The 12,750-nt window shown below is 43.6% G+C and overlaps 1 protein-coding gene across 1 annotated transcript in view; it reads left to right on the top strand.

Annotated features, from left to right (window-relative positions):
• Positions 1-10,014, top strand: part of HTR4 (5-hydroxytryptamine receptor 4) — an 85,778-nt gene extending 75,764 nt beyond the window's left edge. Inside the window, exon 7 of the mRNA XM_015876096.2 lies at positions 7,226-10,014. Coding sequence (XP_015731582.1) covers positions 7,226-7,313 — 88 coding nt within the window. The 3' untranslated portion in view covers positions 7,314-10,014. The remainder of the gene's footprint in view (positions 1-7,225) is intronic.
• The last annotated feature ends 2,736 nt before the right edge of the window (positions 10,015-12,750 follow it).

The following is a 12,750-nucleotide window of genomic DNA, read 5'->3' as shown; positions in this document are numbered from 1 at the left end:
TTGCCAATAACCATGTCCCCAAGTACCACGTCTCCACATTTCTGGAACACCCCCACAGACAGTGACTGCACCTTCCTGAGCAGCTGTGCCGGTGCAGCTCCACTGTTCCTGAGAAGAAATCTTTCCCAATAACAAACCTGATCATCCCTTGGCACAACATGAGGCCATTCCCTCTCATTCCATAAAAAAAGAAAACCAACAACAAAAACCAAACTAACAAACCCAGGTGAAAAGAACCAGAGGAAAGGTGAAATCTAAAGAAGCAGCACACAGGAACTATTCTTGCCATGTTGAAAGTTGCTTAGCTTGCCCCAAACAGGAATCTTTGGAAGCCACCAAAGTTGGCTTGGCTGTCCCAAGTCCCTGGTAACCTGCTGTGAGCAATCTCTTCAAACAGCTCTCTGAAGAATGTGGGAGATCTCCATTCTTGCAAGAAGCTGTTAGGTATCGGTCTGTTTGCTTAGCATTAACATACCTGTTGTCATCCCCCTGGTTTTAACTTCTGATGTCTATTAAGAATGTTATGATCTTCCAAAGAGGGTATTATTATTCTGTACAGAAACTGGACTTTACAACATTATGCAGAAGGCTGTGCGGATAGCTAGAGATAATGACATACAAAAATGTGCTCCTTCAGCCCTATTTTTTATTGAATTTGATTCTTTGTTCCTTTGCTGATCTATGTGGAATGCCTTGGCTGACTCAGGCCAGACTCCCAATTAGTTGCCTTCATTAATCAATCTCCTTCCAATCTATTTCCTGTGCCAAGTGAAGGGTTGTGTTCAGCAATCTACCAGAGAGACCCAAATGCTTTTCCTCCACTCCTGGAACAGCAGAGCAGAGGGGCAGTGTGCCGGAATTAGCTGCTGAATCTGAAGTTGCTTAAATGAGTTCCTATACATTTTCATTGACCAAATTCATTAATAGAGCAATAGAAAGAATAAGAAGGGAAGATGTAATGAACAGTTTCTGTTCCAAGGAAACAAACTGGTTGGGTCAAATTTAGTGAATGCTTTCAGCAGGAGAAAAAGGAAAGGAAACAAGATCCTGAAGTGTTTTGACATTTCATTTCAAAATCATATTCCAGTTTACTGTTTGCCTACACTTCAAAAAGAAGTTAAACATTCTCCTTCAAAAATAAATGAACGCTTCTACTGTAAACACGAAAGTAAATGAATGGGAGGGTATTTTGCTAGAAAATGTTTTGAAACATTTCTATTGGCAACCCTGCCTGCAGCAGGAGGTTGGGAAGGGGTGATCTTTAAGTCCCTTCCAACCCAAGCCATTCTGTGATTGTGTGGTTCCCTGTGTGTCAAAAGGAAGTGCTGTCTGTGTGCCCATGGTTTTATGGCTGACACACGCTATGTGGGAATACCATGACCAGTTGTACTGTGGTGCTCTGGGAACACATCATGGGAACGTGGGTGGAAGGAGCAGGTGGGAGGCCAGGCTGCTCTGTAGGAGTGAGAGAACGGGTGGCTCAGCTAAGGAAAACATCCATCAGGAACGATGGAACAGAGGAAAGAGAAAGGTGAGGAATGAACGTGTTGATTGATGCTCCCTTTGTTTTCCCTGCCTTGTCAGATAGAAGGCTTTTTTCCTTTTTTCTTTATTTTCTTTTTTTTCCAGCTGTATGTTTCTCTCACTCAAAGGCTTTGCTTACTTAGAGAACTGCCTGATAATTTTAGACCTGAGGAGGCACGCAGAAACCTTACCAAATGTGCTCAGGCTGGATGATGTGGGCTGCAGACAGCTGTTCTTAAAACCTCTAACTGAAGCTTAGTAGAGAATGATGAGTGCTTAATTCCAGCTTGCGAGGTCTGAACAGCATTATTTGATTTAATGATAATTAAGATATTCAGCACAACTACTCAAGAGTGGAAAAAAAGAAATGCATGTCAAGAGATAGAGATAAATTCATATTTACGTTTGACTACAAAGGACTTTAAATAAACACTGCTGTCAGATCCACCTAAATAATTTAACAATCTCAGTGTTTTCCTGAGATCTGCAACACAAAACACTGAAGTTTTGGTGGCATGCCTGTGTATTTTATCTGTATTTTCCCAAAGGACTGCATCAGCCATAAGGAGCTGTGGACAACTAATAGTTAGGGAAGGACATCAGTCACAGCACCAGGATGGTACACAACAGAAATGATATACTATAGGCCGTTAGGAAACCCTGCAAGTAACGTGCTCATCTTAGGAGCAAGAAGAAATGAAAATCCCACCGAGAAACAACGGGATCTATTCATCCTTGAAGCGTTAGATATATTGCTAGCTTTGCGGCGCTGAATACGGAATCAATTTATGTTGTTCTGCAGTGTTGATACATAGCAATGAGAAGACAGAAGGAGCTGTAATTTACTGCTCCCTCTCACCACGGGAATCATGTTGAGGGGGTGTGGGAGTTGTTCTTATCCCGCTGTGTATTTTATACTGATGGTCAAATGTGGAAGTTCAATGTAGAGGCTGGAAGCGTGAGTCACTCAGCCTGGAGATGGCGAGCTTTAATTTCATGGGGCCTATGAACCTGGTCATTGTGAGAGGACAACTCCCCACTGACCTTTAAAAATTAAATATGCAGCTGTACTGAAATTGGGCATTTCATGAAAACAGTTTTCATTTGGATCACACATATTCTTTTTTTTCCAGTAGAAAATGGAATCAGAGCAGTGCATTTTGTTCACATTCCATGTTGACATTCTGTGTATTTCAGGTTTAAGAAAAAGATGACTGTTGTTTTTTTTTTTTGCCTTTTTCAAAGTGAAAAATGTCACAGATTAAAACAGCAGATTGCAGAGATTGTTGGATTTTATGCTCACTCCTCCCAACTTTCTGAATATTCCTGTGATTTCCCAGTTTTCCAAATTGCTGAAAGCATTTTTTCTGGGAGCAAACAGCACAGACACTCAGCTCCCACAGCCCTGCAGGGCACTCCAATGCCACAGGCACATTCAGTGCTGCTGCTCTGAAACATGCCTTCAAGGTTTACTCCTCATCCACTGAGACACAGGACAGTCTGCACCATCTTCCTTGGGTCCTTCTGGCATAGGCATGGCAAATCATGATGGCAGCTATGAGCTGCACTGCACTGCATTTCCATCCCCTGCCATCACTGTGGGTTAGTGACTGCCATAACGTGCAGAGTTAGAAGACTGTTCTCTACCTGTTCCTGAAACAGAAATCAAGTAGGCAGATGCATCGCTGTCTGGAAGAACTAACAAACACTCATCTTAAGCTGTTCTCTTTTTTCCTGTACATTTTTAGTGCATTTATGAATTATATTGTTTGCGTTTATGATTACAGAGCTGAACAGATGGTGGAAGGCTTATTTCAGAATGATGTGTTCATTAAAATAACCTGCTCCGGTCTGCCAAGTGATTGTTAACTGTGATCCCAATTTCATGTTGAAGAGAATGAGTTACACTTTATAAGTGCACCTGAAAGAAATGGAGCGTTGGGAGATGGGTGTCATATTGAGCATGAAGCTGGAGCAATGGTGCTGTGTGTTGTCAATGGCAAAGCATCAATGGGATATTTCAGCTGTGCCAAAGAAAAAAAAAAGATGGGAGAATTTGGAAACCACGTTTTTCAACTCTAAGAAAAGGTGCAATTATTTATTCAGTTTGGAGGCTCTATTCCACTACAATGGGGCTAAAGCCAGCTTCCACCTATGCCCAGACTGTGACCCAAATACCTAAGGCTCAATAATGGTAGTTTCCATTATTAAAAATGACTTGAGTCAAGACCCAAGTCTTCCTAGTTGATCATTTTACCACCTTCCACACCTGCCCAGAGATGTTTTGTCTCCCTCTAGTCCTAATGAGTGCTAACCAAGTGCAGCTGCAATTAACTGGAGGTTTCCTTATGGAGCCAGGAGTGCTTCTTTCTTCTCTGGAAATCTAGTAGCTGCTGGCAGGAAGATGTGGCTGGATACGGATTATTCATGAATTTTGTTTTGTGGAAATTTAATGCCTGCTTTAAATGGAAGTGTTTCATTTGGAATGCAAGCAACTGACACACACAAGTGTTAAAAACACTAATGAAGGACATTTCCCAAAGAAAAACAGCCTGCAATGTCTTTACATGAAAGTCTTCCCCAGTCACTTGCACAGAATTATTGCTTATCATATTTGTTTAAAAGACAAACTCGGAGAAACCATCGCAATTTCAGAAGGCCTTTCCATACCACAAAACCCACAGATCTATTTCAATTCTCGATGAAAAGCCAATGAGTTCTTTCCAGTTGATAAGATTTTGACAGCTGAAGCTCTGCTTCCTGCCTTACAGAGGAGCTTAAAGACTCATTCTGCATTTACAACATACAGGTTACTGAAAAGATTTACAAGTACAAGGAAACTGGGTGCTCATCAGCTTTCTCTATAGCTTGTGCCTAACCACCCCCAGAGTCTGTGGCCATTGTGCCCCAGCCAAGCCCTCAGCCATCTCAGCAATGCAAAAACCTCACCTGAGTCCCCATCTAACACCAGGACAGCAGGAACCACCTTCTGCCAGCTCAGAAATGGAAGCAATTAATCATGTAAGCAGATGCACTGTGGGAGGATCAGTGAGCAGAGAGTGGGGACAGCTGTGCCCCTACAGCGCTCTGTGACAGTGCTGCTCCCCCCATTAATCTGCCTTAGTCCAGCTGAGTGCTTTACCATGCTTGGGCAGTTGGGGCCATTCATTTTTGCCTCTTTTTTTTTGTTATTATTATTATTTTTTCCTGTGCTATTATTATGGCTTTTGAAGCAAAATTATTTCTCCTGGCCAAGGTTAAAAAGGCAGAGGCTGACAAGGCAAAATGAAGCCCAGTGTTCATGGACAGGCAAAGGGCAGGAAGTGCAGCAGACCCTGAGCCCCTAAGTGAGTCAGCTCTAGTTGGGAAGGGCTGTGTTTGCCCCTTGATATCAGTTCATTGGTTGCTAATGAGCAGCACTACCATTATGACTCTGGTACCTACCAAAGTCCTGTGCTCTGCCGTAGCCCAGAGGGGTCTGTGGGGATGGCAACTCCTCCGTTACAGCTGGGGAAACAGCACCTTTGGCTGTGCTTCCCTGAGGAATTGTGCAAGTTGGTGGGAGGGCTGGATCAGCAGGGAGCACTGAGTGCGCTGTGTCCTGGTAGTGCATCCTTCCCAGCTCTTGCTGAGCAACCACAACAACTCTGGAGCTTTGTGTTCTGGTCGTGGGCCTACAGGGGGTAAAAGCACACAGCTCCCCACTGCTGAGCTGAGAGCTAATCCAAGCAGTTAATTAAAGAGTCCATTGGACTGTCAGAAACAGAAAGAGATACATAAGCAATTATCTCCAGATTGGTCATCATCACAATTAAAGTACCATTTGGCAAGTATGTGAAACGCCTGTTGCAGGGTCCCCGTATGGGTAGCAGTGCCTTTGATCCCTGGGGTTTGTGGCTGGGTGGCAGTGTTCAGATCTGAGTGAAGCTGGCAGGAGACACAGGGGGGACATGATAGTGATGCTGCTCCTGGATCCGGGAGCAGCCAGGTGCAGGGGCAGCGTGGGATGCTGCTTGTAATCAAGCCTGGTAGCTTTGCACACCAATATATATAAATCCCATCTAGGAACTCATTATAGGCAGGAAAGCTGAGCAACTAATTTGCTGCAGATTACTTATTTAATGCATTTAAATCTTTTTTTTTCCTCGCTCACGGATCCTATCTTCATATTCATTACTCAGATCTAGCTGACAAATCTCTCTGGTAGCATTTAGCCCACACACACACAGGGTCCAGGCATTGCTTTCTGGTTGGGGAGGCAGACTCCACAATGCACAGCTTCTGGGCAGGCTGAGCACGTGGGCTGTGTCCATACAGGCGAGGCAGAAGCGACTCTGAGCTGCTGCTGTACTTTCTCTTTGAAACTTGCTTCCTATCAATACTGATGCCTGAAGAAATAATGGTGCTTTCAGAATGCAGATCGGTTGAGATGAGGTGGCACAAAGCAAGGCAGGGCTGTTACAAAGCTGCCCTTTATCTGACACTAACAGTGCCATGTGGCAGGCAGCTTTAACTTTTATGTGATGGGAGAAACTACCATAAGTGCAAACAACCCTGCTCACACAAAATCCTGCCAGCAGAGGACTCCTTTAGCAGTTTCCTGGAGGTGTGGGTAAGTTTTTGGTACAGAATCACTTGCTGTTACCAAATCATGCCCAGCACATACACGGCACAGCCTTCATACCCCACCTGTAAATGCTCTTTCCTGCTCTCCTACTGCTCCTCTTTCCCCACAGGGTAAACAGCTGGAAGTGCTGATCTAATGCCAGCAGCTTCAGGCAAACCCTGTGAGCCAGCAGAGATCCTGGGACACCTCAATGACTCCTCTTTAGCTTAATGAGCTTTGTAACAAATGGCATCACCTGATAAATTGCCCAACCGTTTTCTGATTCTCGCAGAAGAAAATATAAAAGGTTTGGTTCTTTGGCTGTCCTCTGTGAAGTCAGCATTCAGTGCCTGTCTGAATACACCTGCCCTGTTCTCTGAGTGAGGGCTCTCCTGGTTCTCATCCCATCACTGTTTGTAGTGGGGATTTTGCTGTCCCTGAGGTTTGCTGGACCTCCGTGTGCTGTGGCTCACTTGGTATGGGAAATCAAACTTGCATTAAGGCTTGTATGTGTCATGGCCATCTAATTAGAGTCTGTTCAGTGTCAGATACAAACTGTCTGCTCTTGTTTCTTACATCAAGTCTGTATTGTGTCCATAGAACAAACGTGGTTTGGGGAAGTTTTATGGTCATTGTTCAAAGTGATGGAGTCCTGTGGGAAGATGTTTCAGTGGATATGCCTGCTTGTACAATAACGTGTAATAAGTCAATCAAGCCTAACAGCGTTGAAAAACAGCATCTAGTATTTTGTTAGAGGGAAAATTCCCTCAGCAATATTCACCAGGACAAATGCTGACAGGCAGTGGATTCTGTATCATGGCTTTTATCTTGAGACCGTGGTCTCAAGACTGGGGGATACATCATTTGGAGGATACTCACATCATCTACCTCAGACATCTCAGCAGCATTGTAAGCATTTTACTTTAGGAGCCTAAGTCCTGAGTATACTCAATGGAAGGATGCATCCAGTTTAATGATGCCAAGTCAATTGATATGAATATTTAGAGGATATGATTCTAGGTTTTCAGGATCTCATTGTACACAGGCCTGTGCTTTTTATCTAGCACTAACAAAGCTTTGTTTTCCCACTCCCAGGTATGCTGTTTTACACAATGGGCATCATCAGGAACACCAGAAGCTTCCCATCCACAATGACCCAGAATCCCAGGAGTCCTGTTTCTAGCCACAGTCCCAGAAGAGGAACGGCCCAGCTGGAGGAGCAGGTTCCTTTTAGGACACCCAAAGGATTCCCAGACAGTAGATGAATGAACACCCATTCATCTGCATTGTCAGGGGGCTGCCTGCACTGGCCCTGATGAAGGCCCAGCCACATGCTGTGTGGATCCATGGAGCCAAGGAAGGTCCCTGAGCACTGTATCTTCAAGGATGGTGTGGCCATATGACTGCATCAGAACCTGCACCTGGGCGTGAGCAGGTTTCTGTGAAGGAATACCACAGATGCAATCTGCCTAGAATTGGGAATCCTGTTACTCCTTTCCAGATGCCAATTCTGTATGAGCCACCACTCTATCCTGTGCTATCCTGATCCTAAAGGATTCTGAAGCCTTGGAATCACATGAGATCAATTGCTTTATCCCACTGGTGGCTGAATGCTGCCAGCAGAGAAACAGCATTGTTTTCTTTAGCCAAACAGGAGGAATGTTTGCCTTTTGACTGTCATTTTGGGGATAGGTCAGCACGTGCTGCTGATTCACCCGGCCCCGCAGAGCTTCTCTTGTAAATGCTTTCATCATTCTTCCTGGCCAGGTTCCTTGGAGCAGGATTCAGGTGTGTGCAGTACCTGCCAAGCTGGAGAGACCTACTGAGACACTCCCCAGCTAACAGCAGGTCCTGGACCACTGTTGCAGCCCACTGCTGAGCCCAGCCACACTCTTCTGCTCTAAGTCCTCATACGAAGCATGCAAACACTGCTGCCCTCACCTGAGCAAACTGTGGGCACTGTCAGCAAGCAGAAAGGCTGGTCGAGGGGCTGTCAGACTGTGATACGTCACTAAGTGCCATCCTGAAAAACATACCATCCAAGAATCTTTTCCAGCTCCATTAGGAACACAGACTGCTACTTACCTTTCCCGTCTGTATTTTTCTTTTCCCTTCTGTTCTCTTCCAGTTGGGGCAAAAAGTTTCAGAACACTAAGATAACACTGTATGCACAGCTGCTTGCCAAAACCTCAGCTCTGAGCTGCTTCCTGCATGTTCGTGTCACTGTGTTCCCTGTGAGCTGCCCCCACTTTGGCACATCATTGGTAGGCAAAGCTGTGGACATCATGACTTGGGAAAAATGATTATCCTGCAGAGGAAATACGCAGGATCGGGACTACTTGCCTCTGCCCTATTTAACTGAAGATCTGACCCAGAGATGCTACCCTGAACCTAGAAGATAAAACTGTACTTTGTTATATTGTGTAGTCATGTACAGACATTTTTAATGTAAAAAAAAAAAATTATTGTGGTATTATTTATTATAGTTTTTTATCAGGAATGTGTGAGTTTTGTTCATTAAAAGCTTCGAGGCCTGGGAGCTTAACATTATATATCTTATTTAGTAATATTTCTGTTGCCATGTGACAGATATTTACTGTAAACAATCGAATCCTGCCTTGAACAAAATTGTTGCTCAGTAGGAAAAGAAAACTGTGCATGCTGAGAACAATGGGCTTCTTTGCCTTGGTGTCTGAGCTCTTCGAAATGCTTTTTCCACACCAAACAGTCAGAGATAGCTTCACTTCATTTTCTTCTAGGATCCAAAAGAGCAGTGGGCAGAAACTGCTCTAATTAGAGGAAGCCAGACACATCCTAGTGTAGGAAATCCCTGGCACTTAGAAAGAGACCAGCTACTGATGTTTGGGTCACAGGTGCCGATGGGAAGAACATGAGCTGTTTGAAACGAGATGGTAAGAGATGGTTTGTGCCAATTCCACTTCATCATTAGGGACGGTCCCTCAATGACCTGTTTTTAAAGAGGTTTCCAAAAGAACTCAGTGTCAATTCACCTCTACTGTTAACTCCAAATCAACACTGGTGGGTGAAAAAAGTAGAATCTTGTTGAAAGTCTTGGGAGAAATGCATCCAAATGAGCTTCAGGCCGATGGTTTGTACCTCTGTGGGACTGCTCACACAGGTTCTCTCTGGATTTGGCTACTCAAGACTGTACAGCAGGTTGCCTATGATTAGCTCCAAATAGCAGGTTTCTTAAAGAAAAGCTAGAGAAGAGTTCATCTGTCCCCATTAAAAGGCACCAAAATATTGTTGAGTGATACGGAACCGGCTGCATGGGGACACAATAGCAGTCGTGTTCTTTGTTTCTGGTTGTCCCTGAAGCACTGTTTTCTCCTGTATTTTAATGTGCTTTAGTAATACATTCTTAATTTAAAATGAACTTCTCAACACTGGGTTTTACTCACAGGCAGCGTTCAGTAGGCTCTGTCAATGGGCCCAGTAGCTTACTAACCAAAATGGTCGACAGGTCTTACTGATAAAAAAGGAGGATTCAATTCTTAATACTGTATTTTGTGTCACCTCTGCCTAAAGGCTGGTTGGACTCAGTAAAGCCGTCAAGAATCACTTGGCAGCTTCTGCTTAATAAGTCAGTAATCTCAGCAGTGCTTCTGCAAACACAGCACACAATGTTGTTCATCACCAGTAACATCAGTGTTTCTCTGGAAAAGAAGCTGTCTCAGGGAAAGAACCTGTTCTTTATTTCCTTCCTCTTCTAAGGGCAGCTGCTCCTGTGGCCTCTGAGTTCATTTTCCCATTGACCATTTTGGCTAGTGGTTTCAGAGTCTCTGCCTGTGCTGAGTAATGTGTAACGCATTGGCTGTTTCTAAAAATAAAGATCTATGTACATTGTAGGAAACTCTACCTCACACTCATTTCTTGTATTTTTTCCACTCAAAACTTAAGATGTTACCAGATAATGCCTTAAACTTTCCTTGCAATATACTGAAACTGCTCGAATAGAAAAGGAGAATCTGACCACATTGCTTCAAAAATACTGATGAGCCATTGGTTATAATATAAGCTCCCAATATCTACCTGCCAGAAACCTCCAGCACCTCCTGCTCTGTTTCTTTCTTTCAGTGTCCCAGTGAATTTGACTAAAAAGGGACTTTCCTTTTCACTCATCCTTCACTTCCCTATCTCATAATTCACTCTCAAAACCACATAAACTAATTATGTACATAAAGATAGTAGCACTCACCAGCAAGTTGTCCCACTATCACATTTATAGTCTAAGAACACTGTATATTCTTTCAAATGTAGGAAGCCTTGGAAGTGTTAAGCACAATGCCTACTGTAGCTGTTTTCTTGGACTACAGCTGATGACACTTCCTTGCCAGAGATAAAGTGCGAGCAGAACAGACAGCTAATAAGAAATTGGCTGGGCCTTTGCTGAATAGTCTTCAGGAGGCTGTTCTGTCAACACAGTTGTATTGCCATATTTCTCTATTTTTTCTAGGCTCCAGAGGAAGCATTTCTGAGACTTTGCATGACGTTCATTAGTAGCCTATTTACCCAGACGAGCAAACCCAAAGACTCGTGCTCCCACTGTTCATTTTTCTCAGATAAAGCAAAATTCAGAGGCATAATAAACACATCACCAACGGGAGGCAGCGTTCAGCAGCTCCACGGAAGAGTGCAGAAGAGGCCGTGCACTTTAGTTAGGTGATGACCAAGATTGTCTGGAGGGATGTGAAGCAATAGCTGGGTGACACATACTCTGTAAATGTCAGTGCTCAAGGCAGCCAGCAGCTGCACTGCGTAGTGAGATGTACAGAGTTATGGCTGCAGCCCAAGTGTACCAGCAGGTCATGCTCATAAACACTGTGCAAAGAGATGAATCCTTATGGAGAGATGTCCCTTCCCAATTTATCCTTCACAGTTCTTTCAACACTGAATATATTTTCAGGTTTTAGACTTGGAGAGGGCAATGATTGGAAAAAAAGGAGACAATCTCATCAGAACAATCTGAAAAACATATTCAGTAAATCCTCAAAACCATTTTCACGTAGTTAGAGATCTAATACGTGACCTGATGCCTTTATAAGCACAGAAAGAAAGGAAAACATTCACCAGAGCAACTTAAAAATGAAAGCAGTGATTTCCACTCACGTGGCACTACAGCACTTTGCCTTTGTGCACAGCTGAGACAAGGCTCCTAGTGGAACACGCGCTCAGTGCTGGAGCAGAGGGTTGTTTCTAGTGATGAGTGGGAAGCCCTTACTCACTTCTCATCCACACAGCGCCTGACTCTAATCTGCATTTTCCATATTCTGCTTGTTTGAATGTTGAAATCCCCACAGATGTGAATATACAGATCTATGCTTCAAGGCTTCAAGAAGATGGTGTACACAGGGTGCACTAGTGCAGGACTTACATGGATAAAACAAGTCCAGCACACTGAAACTCTTCCAGTGCTCTCCTCTGTGTTCACCTCTTGCACACACTGCAAGTCCACGCAGACAGCTGAGTACATGCAGCCACTGTTTGTTTACAGATATTGTCATATTGATAATCTTATTTTATTACTGGTTATTATTACAATAATTACAACCAGTAATACTAAAGACAATTTACTTGCAGCCATAGGAGCCCACACCTTGGCCTAACACACTGTCCTGGTTTCAGCTGGGAGGGAGCTGATTTTCCCTCTGCAGTGTCTGGTATGATGCTTTGTTTTGGCTTTAGGAGAAAAACAATATGGGTAACACACTGACGTTCCAGTTACTGCTGAGCAGGGCTGTGCAGACACTTCAGTTTCTCAGCTTCTTGTACTGTCGTGCCAGAGAGGGACTGTATATATTTATATATCTATATACACACACACACTATAATGTAACTATTATTCTTTTCTCCTTTCATTTCTGTCCTAGTTTTTATCTCAGTCCATGAGTTCTCTCTTTATTTATTCTCCCCCATCCCACTGGGCTCAAGGATCACAGCGATGCTGGTCTAGCGTGCAGAATGAGTGTGATCAAACCAGACTCACACAAGCAATGGAAAACATCGTTAGGGTCTTGAGCAGTATGAATCCCTCACTCCAGAGTCTCACTTTCTCTTTTTTCCTCCAAACTTTGGTTCTCTGTAAATTCCTGTTATAGCAAATGACATTTCAGGGAGAATGTACATGGGACATACACACGGTAACCCCTGAAAACTTAGATATGAGTCAGCACTGAGAGGGCTGAACACTACTCAATTTGCCTTTGACTCCAGCACCCTTCAAAATGGCTTTTATTTTACTGTCTTCTCCTACTGCCCTCCACATGGGATCAAGAGCCCCGTGAGTAATCATCACTAGTATAGCAGTTGTACTTAGAACACTTCAGTGCAGCATCTCAAAATGTCTCTCAATTTAGGTATTAACTAACAAACAATCTTCAACCTAAGGACAATATGATTGAGGGATGTGGCTCTCAGAATCCATTACACTCAAAAATGCCTCTGCTCAGCAAAGATGAAGAAGAATCAAAAAGTATTTAAGGTATTCACTGGTGTCAGCCTGAGATAATAGAGAGTAATTGAACAAACCAACTGGGTCCAAATTGCATCCATTTTACTTCTAGCGTGGATGAGAAATCCAGAGCGGTGCCAATAAAATG

This window comes from Coturnix japonica, chromosome 13 (assembly GCF_001577835.2).
Source record: "Coturnix japonica isolate 7356 chromosome 13, Coturnix japonica 2.1, whole genome shotgun sequence".
NCBI lineage: Eukaryota > Metazoa > Chordata > Aves > Galliformes > Phasianidae > Coturnix > Coturnix japonica.
Note: the sequence above shows the minus strand (reverse complement) of the source record. Positions and strands in the feature narration are given on the sequence as shown.